Source organism: Ruditapes philippinarum, unplaced genomic scaffold (assembly GCF_026571515.1).
Source record: "Ruditapes philippinarum isolate M1 unplaced genomic scaffold, ASM2657151v2 ctg3823_1_1_1_1, whole genome shotgun sequence".
In the NCBI taxonomy this organism is placed as follows: Eukaryota; Metazoa; Mollusca; class Bivalvia; order Venerida; family Veneridae; genus Ruditapes; species Ruditapes philippinarum.
The window spans coordinates 12,203-27,325 of record NW_026853467.1 but is presented as its reverse complement, the minus strand read 5'-3'; the positions used below and the strand labels follow the sequence as shown (position 1 = coordinate 27,325).

At 33.0% G+C, this 15,123-nt stretch overlaps 1 protein-coding gene across 1 annotated transcript; it reads right to left on the bottom strand.

Moving 5' to 3' along the window:
* Positions 1-3,722: 3,722 nt before the first annotated feature.
* LOC132736940 (small nuclear ribonucleoprotein F-like) lies at positions 3,723-14,117 on the bottom strand. Its single transcript, XM_060724156.1, has 3 exons — positions 14,038-14,117; positions 8,508-8,644; positions 3,723-4,517 (listed from the first exon to the last, which is right to left on the bottom strand). The coding sequence occupies exons 1-3, from the start codon at positions 14,041-14,043 to the stop codon at positions 4,445-4,447; spliced, it is 216 nt and encodes a 71-aa protein (XP_060580139.1). The 5' UTR covers positions 14,044-14,117; the 3' UTR covers positions 3,723-4,444.
* Between the last annotated feature and the right edge of the window lie 1,006 nt (positions 14,118-15,123).

The window sequence follows — 15,123 nt, the reverse complement described above, 5'->3', positions numbered from 1 at the left end:
TATCACAAAGTCTTCATATTTCACATATAGATTGGTCATAACTAGTAGATGACCCCTATTGATTTTGGGATCATTAGGTCAAAGGGGCCTCAAATGTCAGAATGGTTACTGCTCATTATCTTGGTTACAATTAATCGCAAAATCTTCATATTTCACATATAGATTGGTCATAACTAGTAGATGACCCCTATTGATTTTGTCGTCATTACGTCAAAGGTCAAGGTTATAGGGGCCTCAAATGTCATAATGGTTTCTGTTCATTGTCTTTGTTACAATTAATCGCAAAATCTTCATATTTCACATATTGATTGGTCTTAAACTAGTAGATGACCCCTATTGATTTTGGGGTCAAAGGTCAACGTCACAAGGGCCTTAAATAGCTCATTATCTTGAAAACTATTTATCGCGAAGTCTTCATTATTTTCTTTTTTCCATAATTGAATACTTCAAGGTACCCATTTTTGGCAAGTTTCTCTAACAAAATTACCAATAATGTGAGTCAAGGGCTAGACGGGCATGTGTTGTTTGACATGTCTTGTTTGAAGTAAGCCATACCCAAAGCTAGCTTTGAAAGTTACACAAGCAAAGTTTGAATATAAGCCACTAAGGGATGTACACAAGTCATGAAAGTAAAATAATGTATAAGCCGTTGGTGCACACTTTTATGGGTATCACTTTTTCCATGGATTTTAATAGTTACTTAGCTTGGTTACCCTAAATGGTTCCCATCAAATTCATATCAAATTTTGAAAAGTCTAGTTAAATAATCCTTTAAATATTTCACAGGTACGGTGACCGTACCACCAACCCCTCACTGCTGTGGGTTTAGAGTCTCATCTGGGACTTTGGATTCTTTTATGTGAAGAAGCTATCCAGCAAGCTTAGGAAATGTTGGTTGTTCTACATAGGTACCCATTAATGCCCGATATAATACATGAGGGGGCACCCAAGGTCTATCTCCACTAGTTAAGCTGGAAAATATCTGTATGATTACCATTTTGGTGCCGTGTAAAACCCAAACAAAAAATATAAACTTGCCAGCAGTTTCTCATTGGGGATTAACATGTAGAGCAAATTTCAATATAGTTGTTACTAATGATGAAAGTGATTCAAGGGTTGACTTCATTCATGCAAGTGGCTACTCAAAATTTAATAGAAACCTCAAAGGTAAATAAGAACAAGGTACAATTGAACAATTGTATAAGTAAATGTTTATAATCCTCTAAAAGGCGGGGCAGCTATATACGCCTGAATGTATTTGTTTGAGTTATCAAAAAATAATCTTTCATTTGGGTATAGACCCAATCAAGAAACTATGATACTATATGACCTCCAAGGTGGAGGCATTTTTTTTTATTCATAAAACTTTTACAAATGTCTATTAGGCAATGCTATATGCCAAATATAGAGTAATTGTATTTGTGTTTTCTATACCTTAGTCTACATAGTAAAGGCAAGTGACTTCCAAGGCACTGGGCCAATTTTGACCTGAGGGTCATGATAAGTACAACTGTATAACTTTTGTAAAAATTTACAAACTGATGCTCCATGCCAAATATCTAAGCTCTGGGCTGTGTAGTCTAACACAATGAGTTTTCCTATATAAGTTTATATAAACCAAGTGACCCCAGGGTAAGCCAACATTGACCCCAGGGGAATGATTAATATCATGTTCACAGGGTAATGCCACATGCTAAATATCTTAGCATTGTAGTTTCACAAAATAAACTGATTAAATAATGTGTTTTCTCATACAAGACTATAATATTATCAACGAAATGACCTTGGCAGTGGGGGCAATATTGACCGAAAGTGGCATGATTAATACCAGGATTTTTTTCTGGTCCACAAGTGAAGTTATATGTCCAATATCTAAGCTTTGGGCATCATAGTCTCACAATAAGTCTCAGATGTGTTTTTCAATTATATAAGGCATGTTTCAGATTAGTTTTGTAAAGGTCAATAGGGCAATATAACTGTTACATGCCAAGTATCTTTGCTCTAGATATTGTAGTTTCAAACAACAAAACAAATGTGTTTTTCTATGCAAGTCTATATAAATCAAGAACTTTAGAAAAAAATAATTCCAAAATAACTGCAATACGGTATGACAGAAATATATTTGTATATTTCTTTCAGAGCAAAAGAAGCCTGCAAAGATTTAATCATTTAAAGGATACAGCTAGAACTCCACGAGTCAGATGTGTTGCCTTGTAAACAATATAGTTTAGGAGAAATGGTCCGGACAAAAATGAAATATGAAAATTAACAAAGGGCAATAACTCAAATTAAGAGATGCAGAGCAGCAGTTTCTGTGCACTGCACTTTTTATAAATAAGATCTATCATCCTATGAAGTTCCAACTTCCAAGTCTATAGCTTTTATAATTTATGAGAAATGGCCTGGACAAAAATAAAGTATGAAAATTAACAAAGGGCAATAACTCAAAAAATAAGAAATGCAGAGTACCAGTTCTTGAGCACTGCACTTCTTCTTAATGAGATCTATCATCCTATGGAGATTCAAGTCCATAGCTTTTATACTTTAGGAAAAATGGCCCTGACAAAGTATGAAAATTAACAAAGGGCAATAACTCAAAAAATAAGAAATGCAGAGTACCAGTTCTGCACTTCTTCTTAATGAGATCTATCATCCTATGGAGTTTCAAGTCCATAGCTTTTATACTTTAGGAAAAATGGCCCTGACAAAGTATGAAAATTAACAAAGGGCAATAACTCAAAAAATAAGAAATGCAGAGTACCAGTTCTTGAGCACTGCACTTCTTTTTAATGAGATCTATCATCCTATGAAGTTTCAAGTCCATAGCTTTTATACTTTAGGAGAAATGGCCCGAACAAAAATAAAGTATGAAAATTAACAAAGGGCAATAACTCAAAAATTAAGACGTGCAGAGTACTGGTTCTTGTGCACTGCACTTCGGGTCATTATAAGAAGCATGCATATCAAGTTTGAAGTCAATCCGACTTATAGTGACTGACTTATGCTTTGGACAAGCTTAAGGGGATGCCGACAACGCCGCCAAAAGTAACCCTTATATGTCGCGACACAAAAACCATAACTGAAATAGTAGCTTTTGAAATTTTGTTTTGGAACATTTTATTAAGTTTACAAAGCAATATTCATGTGTGTTAAATAACAGGGACATTACGTTACAACTCTTTCCTAAATCGACCATAGAATTATGGAAAGAACAAAATTTTTCAGTTTATATTTCAGTAGGAACAGCTTTTTACCTTTTAAAGGAATCTTATAGAAACTTTCTTAGCTACATTTCCTTACAGTTATCTGATTCAATATCACTAAATACTGACGACTTCCTTGGTTGGGAAGAAGTTATTACTATACAGAGGACCCCTCTGTGGAGGACAGTCAGACTACAAGTTTTGTATCATTTTTCAATAGTTTAGTTTGTACTAATTTATGCTAGTTTGTGTTGTTAGCTTATTATATTGAAACACTCTCTAGTCCGTTCCTAGAACCAACCAGTACTAAGCAATAAGTGTATGGTTTCTTGCTCATGGAAACAACAGCTTGCTCCGGATAGGGTCTGAACCAAAGCAGCCAGAAATCCTTAGATTTCTAGTCTGACATGTTAGCCACTCAGTCAAGCCCTCACTCTTTTTCCCGCAACACAGGACAACATTATTAGATTCCATTTAGAATCCATTTAATGAAGAACAGTCATGGCATAAAACAACAGATAGAAGTTACTTTTTTTATTTTGTACAAAACAACAATAAAAATGAGATGATTTTTTTTACAATGATCTCTACACTAGAAATAAGTTCATAACATCTGCCACTTATTATTTATTATAAGGCAAAACAATAAAGGAATTCGTTATGTTTTTAAAGAAGAAGTTGAAATGTTAAAAGGCTATGAATTATGGGATGTCAGATATTTTTTTTTGCAAAAAACATTTAGCAAATTATATTTTATAGAATATAATAGCATATAAAAATTGCAAATTTCCTTGAACACAGATCAACTGTTGTATTGACAGAACTAAAACACAAAACCATTAACATAATCAAATTTTTTAAACAAAAGGTAATCCTATCAACTCATTGAGAAAATAAACTGATATTTTAGCCCTGCAGGAAAATATTGTTTTCAAAGCCAGAGCTATTCTACTTTATCCTAACAAATTTTTGCCAATTGTTAACACTAAGTCCAGTTAACAATTCTTCACCTGTGACTCAGCAGGTAGAATAAATTCCAAATAACTCTATATTGGCATATTTCACACTGTTTTCAACTTTTCACGCAACTTTTCCTTGCACTTGAAATATTAAAACACACACTGGTATCTCACAAGTCACTTTTATCCTATTATTATTATAATAAAATTGATTCCAGTTTCAGAGAATTAAAATAAACCTTTTTTTCATAACTATTTACATTCTTAAAACTCTCAGTTTGTTCAATCTTTCATTTCACCTTCTTCATCTTCTTCCTCTACACCTCGTACATACAAGACGTTATTACATCTGAAAAAATAGAATTAACAAAATATTAAGACAAATACAGATAATTATTCTACACTAATGATTTTGATGTTTCATTCACTTTAGAATTTCACCATGCGTCTGTTTTAAGAGCCCCAGTTAATCTATGTAAGATTACAAGATTAATCTAAGCATCTTGGACAAAACTTTTCTTCTCAGGCCATCCATAAAAAAATGTTTGTTTGCAATAATGCGACAGACTCACAAAATTTGCCCCTACTCAAAATTTTTTTTCATGGTCTGGATAAAAAATCTTTTTTTATGCCACCGCAGCAGGAAGGTATTTTATGTTTTTACTATATGTATATTATATAGTGAAAATCAATGACCACCGGGGCGGGGCCGATTTTGACCCCAGTGCTATAATTTGAACAAGCTTGGTAGAGGTCTACCAGACAATCATCACACAATGCCTTATGCAAAATATCTAAGCTCTAGGCCTTTTGGATCTTTACAAGAAGATTTTTTAAATTCATTCTCATATAGGTCAGGGATCTATGCATTATGACAATCTTCAAAATTGTTTAGAAACAAAAGAAATCTGTTCCTACACTACTATTTAGTGTTGTATTAATGCGGTGGCATAGCATATTTCTCAAATGCAATCTTGTTTTTAATCAGAAAATTATGCCTTGTGCTTTGTTTTCATTCTTTTAAAGGTAAATAGAAGAAATAAAATGTAGGTCTTATTAAATTAGAATTCAGTTATCAATTTATTAATTGTTACCAGATTATCAAAGCATATATTGTCCAGCATTTTGAAATTCCATGTTTATTTGGGAGTACAGTTCAATAAAAAAAAAAAATCGACCTACCTACCGTTGAAAATTCTGGGTCGGGTTACTGCAAACAAACATTTTTTTAAGGATGGCCTCAGAATATATTTTATCACATATTGCTTTTCCCTAATAAATATTGAATATTATATAGATAAAATTGGCTATTTAACATACTACTAACTAGTAAGTTGTTAAATGCTTGATACTGGTATGAGGACTTGCTGCTGCATGAGAGAGGCATACTGCAATCGCCCTGGCAGCTTCATTTCTTATATGATATTTGGGGGGGTCCAAATATATTCCTGTATTGTACCAGTTCAGTATTAATATTACCTTTACCAGTAATTATCTAACAGTAAAAAAAAGCAGAAGATAACCTCTCAGAAATTGGCTGAACAGACTATTATTGCAGAATAGCCTATAACAAAATACCGTACATACACACATGAAAGACCTGGAAAAAGCTTTATACAAGAGCCCGGTTTGAGCCGGGTGATGCTCCCCGAATAGGTTTTGGACACAGGAAAGTACACCTCTTGTAGTTTCAGAGTTATGTCCGTGGAAAAAAGTTCAAAGTGCAATAATTCCAAAAATTAGGCAAGGCTGTTACAGTTTTTTGCACTGCACTTCTAATCAATGTGATCTATCAACTTACAAAGTTTCTTGATGATATCTCTTATGATGTCCTGGACAATTCAAAAAAGTAAAAAATAAACAAAGGGCAATAACTCCAGAATTAGGCCAAGGTAGAGTTATGATTCTTGTGCACTGCACATCTACCCATTTGAGGATTTATCTACCTACAAAAGTTTCATGTTGATATCTTCTTATAGTTTTACAGCTATGTCCTGGACAAGATTTTTCTAAAAGGGGAGATTATTCAAAATAAGGCTTAACAGAGTTATGGTTCTGTTGCACTGGCACATCTATCCATTGAGATCTTATTCACCTACAAATTTCATGTTGATATCTCTTATAGTTTTAGAGTTTATTGCCGCCGGACAAGATTTTTCTACAAAGGGGAGGTAATTCAAAAACCGGGCAAAATAGAGTTATGGGTTCTTTGACACTGCACTCCCGCCTCGATGCCCTCTACCACTGTATGAAGTTTCAAAAAATTATCTCCAAGGGTTTTCAAAGTTATGTTTCCGGACAAAGTTTCAAAGTATTAAAAATAAAGAAAGGGCAATAAACTCCAAAATTAGGATAAAAGAGTTATTTGTTCTTATGCACTGCACACATCTACGCATTAGATCTATTCACCTACAAAGTTTCATGTTGATATATCTCTTTTAGTTTTAGAGTTATGCCCCGGACAAGATTTTTTCTATTAGGGGAGATAATTTCAAAAACTGGGTAAAATAGAGTTATGCGTTCTTTGACACTGCACTCCCCATCGATTGCCCTCTACCACTGTATGAAGTTTTCAAACAAATTATCTCCAAGGGTTTTCAAAGTTATATGTTCCGGACAAAGTTCAAAGTATTAAAATTAACAAAGGGCAATAACTCCAAAAATCAGGAAAAAAGAGTTATTGTTCTTATGGCACTGCACATCTACCCATTGAGATCTATTCACCTACAAAGTTTCATGTTGATAATCTCTTTTAGTTTTAGAGTTATGCCCGGACAAGATTTTTTCTATAAGGGGAGATAATTCAAAAACCGGGCAAAATAGAGTTATGGTTCTTTTGACACTGCACTCCCCTCGATGCCCTCTACCACTGTATGAAGTTTCAACAAATTATCTCCAAGGGTTTTCCAAGTTATGCTCCGGACAAGACAACCGGACGGACAGACGGACGGGACGGACAAGGCGCCGACTATTATGCTCTCCCCGAAATTTTTGTCGGGAGCATAAAAAATAATTTTTAGTTGTTACCCTGATTTAAAACTTCTCCCAAATTTCCAGGTAAGGGCTCCATCAATCAAGCTCTTCAGTGTTTGGGCCAGCTGTAACAAAAAATAGTGACATGTTGGAATTTTGAAAATGAAGTACACTTGATTTAAATTGCCCAGAATTTACCAGTAATATGTTAGTGTTCATCTGTGCTGTTTCTACAGAAATTAGAAACTTTTTGACGGGAGCAAGAAGTGACCAGGGAGAATGTTTCTAATTTCTGTAGAACAGCTTACGGAAGGAAACACTAACCCATATTTAGTGTCAAGGCTTCCATTTGGCCCTTTTGATTTCGTCACTGCGGAGGGTTTTTATGAAACACTTATGAAAAATAGACGGGCGACTATGAACGGGGTTTCCAAAATGAGTATCCAATTTTTTTTCTTTCTGATTGAATATTAGCAACACATAACTTTTAAAAGGAAAATTTTACACCGTTTCATTGGATTTGACCCAAATAAAGCTGGAACACTAAATGTTATGGAAAATTGAATAAAAATTTTAGGAAAACACCCTCCTTATTGTCAAACAATAAAATCTAAGTAGATTCATCTATTTTGAAATTCCCAGCATTGTATTCATAACCGTCCATTTAAAAATGGGAAATAGCATTTGTTATGTAGGTTTTGGTCAATATTCATCTAAAGACAATTAAAATGTTTCAATTGACAACATTTATGGATTCATTTAAGGTCAATTTTTTGCAAATAAAGTTTTTACAATTGACCTTTTCGAAAACCTAGCTTAAAAGCACCGTTTTCCGGGTACGGTTACCGTTTTAACTCTGGGGAATTACACCAAATGAAAGTACATAAAACCACAAGTTACGAGATATCTCTATTTTCTAATCATTATTAACCGTTTAAGTTGAAAAAAATGAATGTTATCAATTATTCGTTTAACTATCTATTGCAAATTATTAAAAAAAAAAATTGTTTATAATGAAAATCAATAAAATTCAAACAGACGTAGGTGGAATCTTTCCATAATAAATAAGGTTATTTCCTGCATAAAACTTGTGTATTTACTTTATTTTTTTGTTTGGAATTATTCATACAATGATATTTAATTATTTTCTTATTTTCTAATTATTAAAGAAATAACTGTTTTATTTCAGTTTAATTTAAAAAAAGGCCGAAAACATTTAGTTAGGTGAATTCCCCAGAGCTATGTACAGAAAGTACCGGAAAACGGCGTTTAGCTAGGTTTTCGAATTCGTGAATGGTGATCATATCTCTTGTTGCTTGAATGTTTTGAGCTTTTACCCATGAATAAATAATTCCATATAATTAATTATTGCTTGGTTTTTACCTGCAAGTTCATATAACCATCTACTGAAACCAGGTAACCTTTGTACTCCATGCCCCACTTCAGCTTCACTAAAACTGGTTTTCCTGTAAGACCATTCAAAAATGGCTTTGGGTTCATCGGAAGTGACTGAAAATTTAAAACATTCAAAAATGAATATATAAATATAATGATATTTTACAATAACATGTTTTTATCCAATGGATTTTGCAACAAACTTTAATTACATGCAGACTATAATTATACAAGCAAAATGAATGGGTAATTTAATATCAGCAAATGTCTGGCATGAATTATATATACTGAACTGGTTATTTAGAGATGTTGACAAGATTTATTGTCCAAAAATTTTGACACCTTTACCCTTTGACTGCCTGTGAATTGGTGCAATTTTACTGCCATGGCAAATTTTTAACAATTATCACATCAGGATTTTAATCTGGCTAGATGTTATTAGAATAAAATAACAGATTTTATAACTGAGAAGCACTTAAAACACTTCTTAAAAATAAATTTATGTGTTTATATTTATATGAAAAAAATATATTGAAATAAAGTTGCTGATTGTTTATCACTGATTTAACAGTTGACAATTAAAGTAAAGTAAACATAAGCTCTGATAAGCTTTTTACACCAACTACAATCAAATATCCTGCCTTACACAATATTGTGTAATGACACATCGGGAAATTTTAAGCATAAAGATGAATGATCAGCATTTTGCAAAAAAATTAACATAAAGATTTTATAAAAGCATGGAACATTGACACTTAACTGGACCGCCTGGATTCCAAAACAGATACTTTGACCAGGCCTACTTTCTTTCAGAAATGCTGATGGGTGACTATTTTCCAGTGAAAATAGCATAATTTATAGAAATGTCAGCTTATTTTTTCCATGGTTCAGGTGAAAGTCTCCAGAATGTGAATAATTAGGGGTGCAACGATACAGCCAAACCCGTATTGCGATATATTGCGATATAGACAGCCTGTATTGCGATACGTATTGTGGTACAGTGTATACTAAAATAATTAAAGAAAACAGTAAAACGTAAGCTATATTTCAACTCTTCTTATTATTCTTTTAGAACACATACATGTATCTATAGAGATGAATAAGTACCCTGTGTCCTTGAGGCTTTTTAAATGTTTTTCTTAAGAAATATCAACATGTCAACAACTTTCAAGCATGACTTAACATACCCCACGCGTTCATTGTACATGTTCGGTATAACAGTTTCAGAAAAGTACGTACGTGATGGTAGGTCGTATCTAGGGTCTAAAACACGAATCATATCCTTAAATCCATCATTTGAGACAACACTAAACGGTCGAAGATCATTAACAATGAATTTTCCGACGGCTTGCGTTAATGTCCTTATACCGCTGACTTGTAGGCTTGTATTTGGAAGTCTGCCCAAAAGAACTCATAATTGTCGGCTGCTTTACGGTTGACGCTGTTGCCGCGATCAAACTAGTACCAGACTTGCATGCACCTTGTTGCAGATTGATTTTTGTGGTGTCGAGTCAAATGTGTATTTAGATTTGTGGTCCCTCCGCTGTAGCGAATATCCATCTTACATTTTTTACAAACGGCTATGCCGTCCTCAATTTTTCCTGTAGATTTTCTTTTTTTTAAGTTGAACTCCACCAATTTTTTACTTTTAGCTTTCTCATTTTCAATTAGTTCAAAATCTTCTTTTTCCATTTTTTTATTTCAGTTAATCAACAATTTTAATCAGTCCTAACTTAAATTGCGTAACTGTGTGTAATTTAATAAAGCGTGATCAAAGCCGCACTCTGAAAATGACGTCACACGATTCTGCTTCTCGCGCGGTAAGATCAAAGAGCTTCTTCAGGAAAAGTTCGCGGCGGCGTTTCTTTATACATCACAGGGATCGACTAGTGTCGGCAATCTTTTCATGTTTCATTGATGTTTTGTTTTGGATGTCGTAAATCGTTGCTTACTGATTCAAAATTGAAGTTTCTACATTCATGTTATTTCGGCATAAATATTAAAGAAAAAACCGCAATACAGGGCAGCTGCACCGCGGTACGTATCGACCCGAGACTGTATTGCAATATACCGGTATACCGGTATATCGTTGCACCACTATGAATAATGTTTATTTAATTAAGTATTTCCTCTGTATATTTGAGAAAAAAACTTTGTATATATTTTCAATAACTAAAGAAAACAAAATGAACCTTATATCAAAGAAAACGAAATGAACCTTATATAAAGGTGGCAAGATAGCTTAGTTGGTTAGACCACAGACTGTCACTCAGAGGTTGCGGGTTCGATCCTGGGTAGCACCCTTAGGATTTTACAGAAACACTTTCACACAATCAGAGGTAAACTGGTAAGAAATCAAGGTTATCCTTGCATGTACTAATCAATGCTGTACACTGAGCAAGTAAAAGAACCAAGGGGTCTATTCAGTTATCATTAAGATAGCAATGCTACATGATATTTTTTGGTCTACATTTCCAAGTTATGAAGGTGTTGCATGAAAAGAGCACTGCTTGATAATGTCAAAAAACTTTATTTTAACAAGAAATTTTTAACACTCTTTTTTTGGTGATTTTTTTAGTCTATCACATATTCATATACCTAAAACTGTCATTTTCCTAAAAAAGTGAAAATTCTAACCCCAGTCAGTTTTTACTTTACTATTTGAAATATTTCCAAAGAAAAAGTCTTTTCACACTTCAGTATTAAAAACTTGAACTTCTGAACATACAATTTATCCAAATACACGGAAAAAAGCAGCACATACCATAAATTAATGCTCTTGGAACTTCGGTTTGGACCCGTGTCAAAATGTTAAAAACGACAAATACAGTGACAGTGCCTTACTTGAGTAATCATTAAATGATTAATACTGTAATTTTTTGTGAATACTTCCTCCATCATATTCCATGTATTAGTGGTAATTATTTTAATGTCAGGTTATACAATCGGGGATACACGTTCATTGCATCACTCTCACATTGCAATGCCAATGGCATAAACAAAGAAATTGTCAGCATTTCAAAGGTTGAAACATAACTAATGTCATTACTGTTACATCGTGCATATCAAATAAATAAAACAGAATTTTAGAACACTAATTTTAATGGCCTAGTGTATAGTAATCACTGATTCAGTGCCAATAATAGCAATATCAATTCGTTTCCCCACCCACTGACCCAATCACTGAAAACTGGCCGTATTTCTTTATCTGAGCATTGTCATAATAAACTGTGAACAGTTCTTATAAAACAGGAGTTATTGCAACATTATTACAACTTACACCAAGGGAAATACTTCTTCACTCGCAGAAAATATCTGAAATATGTATAATCTGTTTCGTTTTTTCACAAACAGGAAGTTGACAGTACGACTTTCGGATTGCTCTCAAATTTACCGCTGTTTTCAATGAGTGTCCAAGATAAGGTACACTATTGCACGCAGGTCACAAATCTTCAAAAATAAATACTTTGTCCAGGTCCAATGTTGATATTAAAGGGTATATTCGAAAGATTAATAATTATTTCATAAGAAATGCACATTTACTTGAGTGTAATGGGTTTGAAAGTGAAAAATATTTGCAAATCTTTTCTTTCCAATTTGATTTCGTTTAGAAAGGTGCGGGTTCAACGATATAAAAATACGGTTACACATTAATTAATGTTTCTATTAATAAATGCAACTATTTTTACTGACCAACGAACTGTTGTCTAAGAATAATTTACAGGCAAAAACGTCATGGGTTTCCACATTTATTGAGGTCAGACATTTTCATTGGTCTGCGCACTCTGTTGCGCATCGCCATCTAGCGAGCGTAGCATTGCTAATTAAGAGCTAGGGACTGGCTCCCAGATTCCCTTGTATCTCATAGCGGTCTCTGAAGTGACTTGTCTAGAGTTATGTCTACGTTCCCACAACGTGTTTGACATTAATGGAAGATAGATATACCCCGGGGTCTATTAATATCACAGCCAAATATCCTAGTCCAATATATTAGACGTTACAGGCTTGTTATAGTTTTTGTTGGTCAAGCCTGACGTCTAATAGTTATTGCTCAAAAACGCATAGCATCATAAAAAATTCCAAAAACGATGTACTTATCAATTTAAAATAAAATATAAACACCAATCTATATATGTCTATCAGCCATACTGGTTAAGCAATGTTCTTTACAGATTGATTCAAAATTTTTGAACGGAAAAATATATTCGAACACACTGACGGTGCATGGGCAATTATTTCGTTAAAAAATATTCCATTAGATTGTTCTGACTCAGTTAAACGCTTGCATTTGAATTAGCCAATCAGATTTCGCGCACTTTACGGCCGCCATTTGTTTATCGGCTGTAAAAGGAATTGAAATACATGAGAGGATTAAATCATGATTTTTTGGATATGACAGTTTAATTATTTTGACAAAAGGTATTTATTTTTAAGTTCTGTTCATAAATAGGTAAAAAATTATGTAAATACAGGCTGTCTTCATTGTTTTTCGTTCCGCCCGATTTTCTGGCGGAACATGCTATGGGTTTTTGAGCAATTTCGATATGACGTTGCTTTGCCCAGAAGCAAAAATATCTCAAAGCGACGTCATATTTATAGGACTACCAAATATCCCAGCCTGAGGCTGGAAAACAAACGTCTCATTTCCCCAAGAAGACTTAAGCAGGTCTAGGATTTCATGATATTTATGGACAGTCTGTAAATTTTTGGACGATCCATAATTTTACAGATTTTTTTATCTGTAAATTTACAGACATGAAGTAAGAAAATAGCAGAAGTTGCATAAAAACTCAAAACCGCAGGTTAAAATGAATAATGTTACGTATTATATGATTAAATGTAACAGTATGGTAAGATTCAGAACAATTTGATGACTTCCAATTTTCACTTTTAGCAAAAATTTCAAAATCATCATACAAAGATGAAACTCACCTTATTACCTTTGTAAATATAAACAATCAATAAAACAACTTGTCTTAAGCTGCGGATTTTAGTGTAAAACTAAAAACAGCAAATTTCTCATTGAATATCTGTAAATTTATGGATTGAAAAATCTTAAAAATTTTAGACTATCTATAAATTTACAGACAGTCCATAAATATCATGAAATCCTAGACCTGTTAAGTAGTAGCATGGCCAGTGTCAACTACCGTCTACGAGTGGACTGGAGCATGAAACAATAGTATGTGCGCGTAATAATAAATGCTATGGGATAATTAAACTGTCATATCCGAAAAATCATGATTTAATCCTCTCATGTATTTCAATTCCTTTTACAGCCGATAAACAAATGCTATCATTAGTAAAACTGATAATATAATTTAAGAGAAACTGCGCAACAAAGCAAATTAAAAATTGAGGCGAAAAATTGATGGTCGTTTACCGGTTCGCGAAAACGTATAACATTTGTCAATACATGAAAACTATTCTTTTAAAACAAGGTGAACATGTATGTTAGTTTTGATATACTAATTTTAAAGCTTTCATATGTAATAATCTATACTAACCGCCATATTATCGAGTGTTTTTTCACTTTATTTTCTTTGTTGATCGCGCGGTGTGCGTTTTAATCTTTGCGCATGCGTAAACTAAACAACCGAAAAGCATAAGCAAATACTACTAAGACAAATATTGTGAATCCGAAGAAATCTTTCAAAATATGATAATTTTTTTAGAACTATCTACAATGCGATCGAAAATGAAAACGCTCGTGGACAGACAAATTTAAACGTGTATGTATCGATTCGCTTTTTTAATGATAACAAATCAATTAAAAAATATGTTAACTTTGATAACAATGTCTGATACCTATTCTATAATGATAATAATGATAATAATACTTTATTTTGTAAAGGTAACATATTTTATGTCTTATTTACAATATAGCTTTCAATTAAACAAGATAAAGAAATCCTAAAATTTATACACGCATATAAAAAATAAACAACAAAAAAAAGTCGACAGCTGACACGTGCATTCATCAGATTTATTTAAACTGGATATCAAGCAAGTATGATTTTCATATTTCTTTCAAAAACATATAGAGACAAAGATTCTGTGGTGATTCTTCTTGTCAGTATTTTTTCCAGATGTATAATTGAATGAAACAATTCATTTTTATTTTAAGATAAAAATGTGTTTTGGGCTTTTCCGTCGTCAATATTCAAAGTTAAAGCATTTTTACATTTGAGATTTCAATTTATTTTGTAAATGATGTAATATATTATTATTGAAGCATATTAGATTTAGAATTTTATTTAAATTGCTTTTTATGTTAACTTTTCACCTCTTTAAAGAAGAATTGGTTTACTTAGACACGATCATATTTCAAGCAAGTAATAATAAGTTCTGGTCTTTCATCAAAACAAATAACTCAGAAAGTTGTGGAGTAGCACATTTATACAGAGCGTTTTCAAAGTCTAACAGATTCTTGAGTCAAGACACACTTTTCTTTAGGGATGCTTATTTTCTCTATTTTATTTAATAGGTAATTTGGGTATATCGACTCCCACAAAAAGCCATTAAAATATTCAAATACAGCCAATAACTCCCTACCTCACAAAAGCAGCCAAGAATGGCCAGTGTCACTATAA

What these genes read in the sequence shown, in the direction of transcription:
- LOC132736940 (XM_060724156.1), bottom strand. An exon ending in AACTTGCAGGTAAAAACCAA is followed by an intron (nt 4,518 to 8,507) that starts GCAATAATTAAT and finishes TTAATTCTATTT; the next exon opens with TTTCAGATGTAATAACGTCT.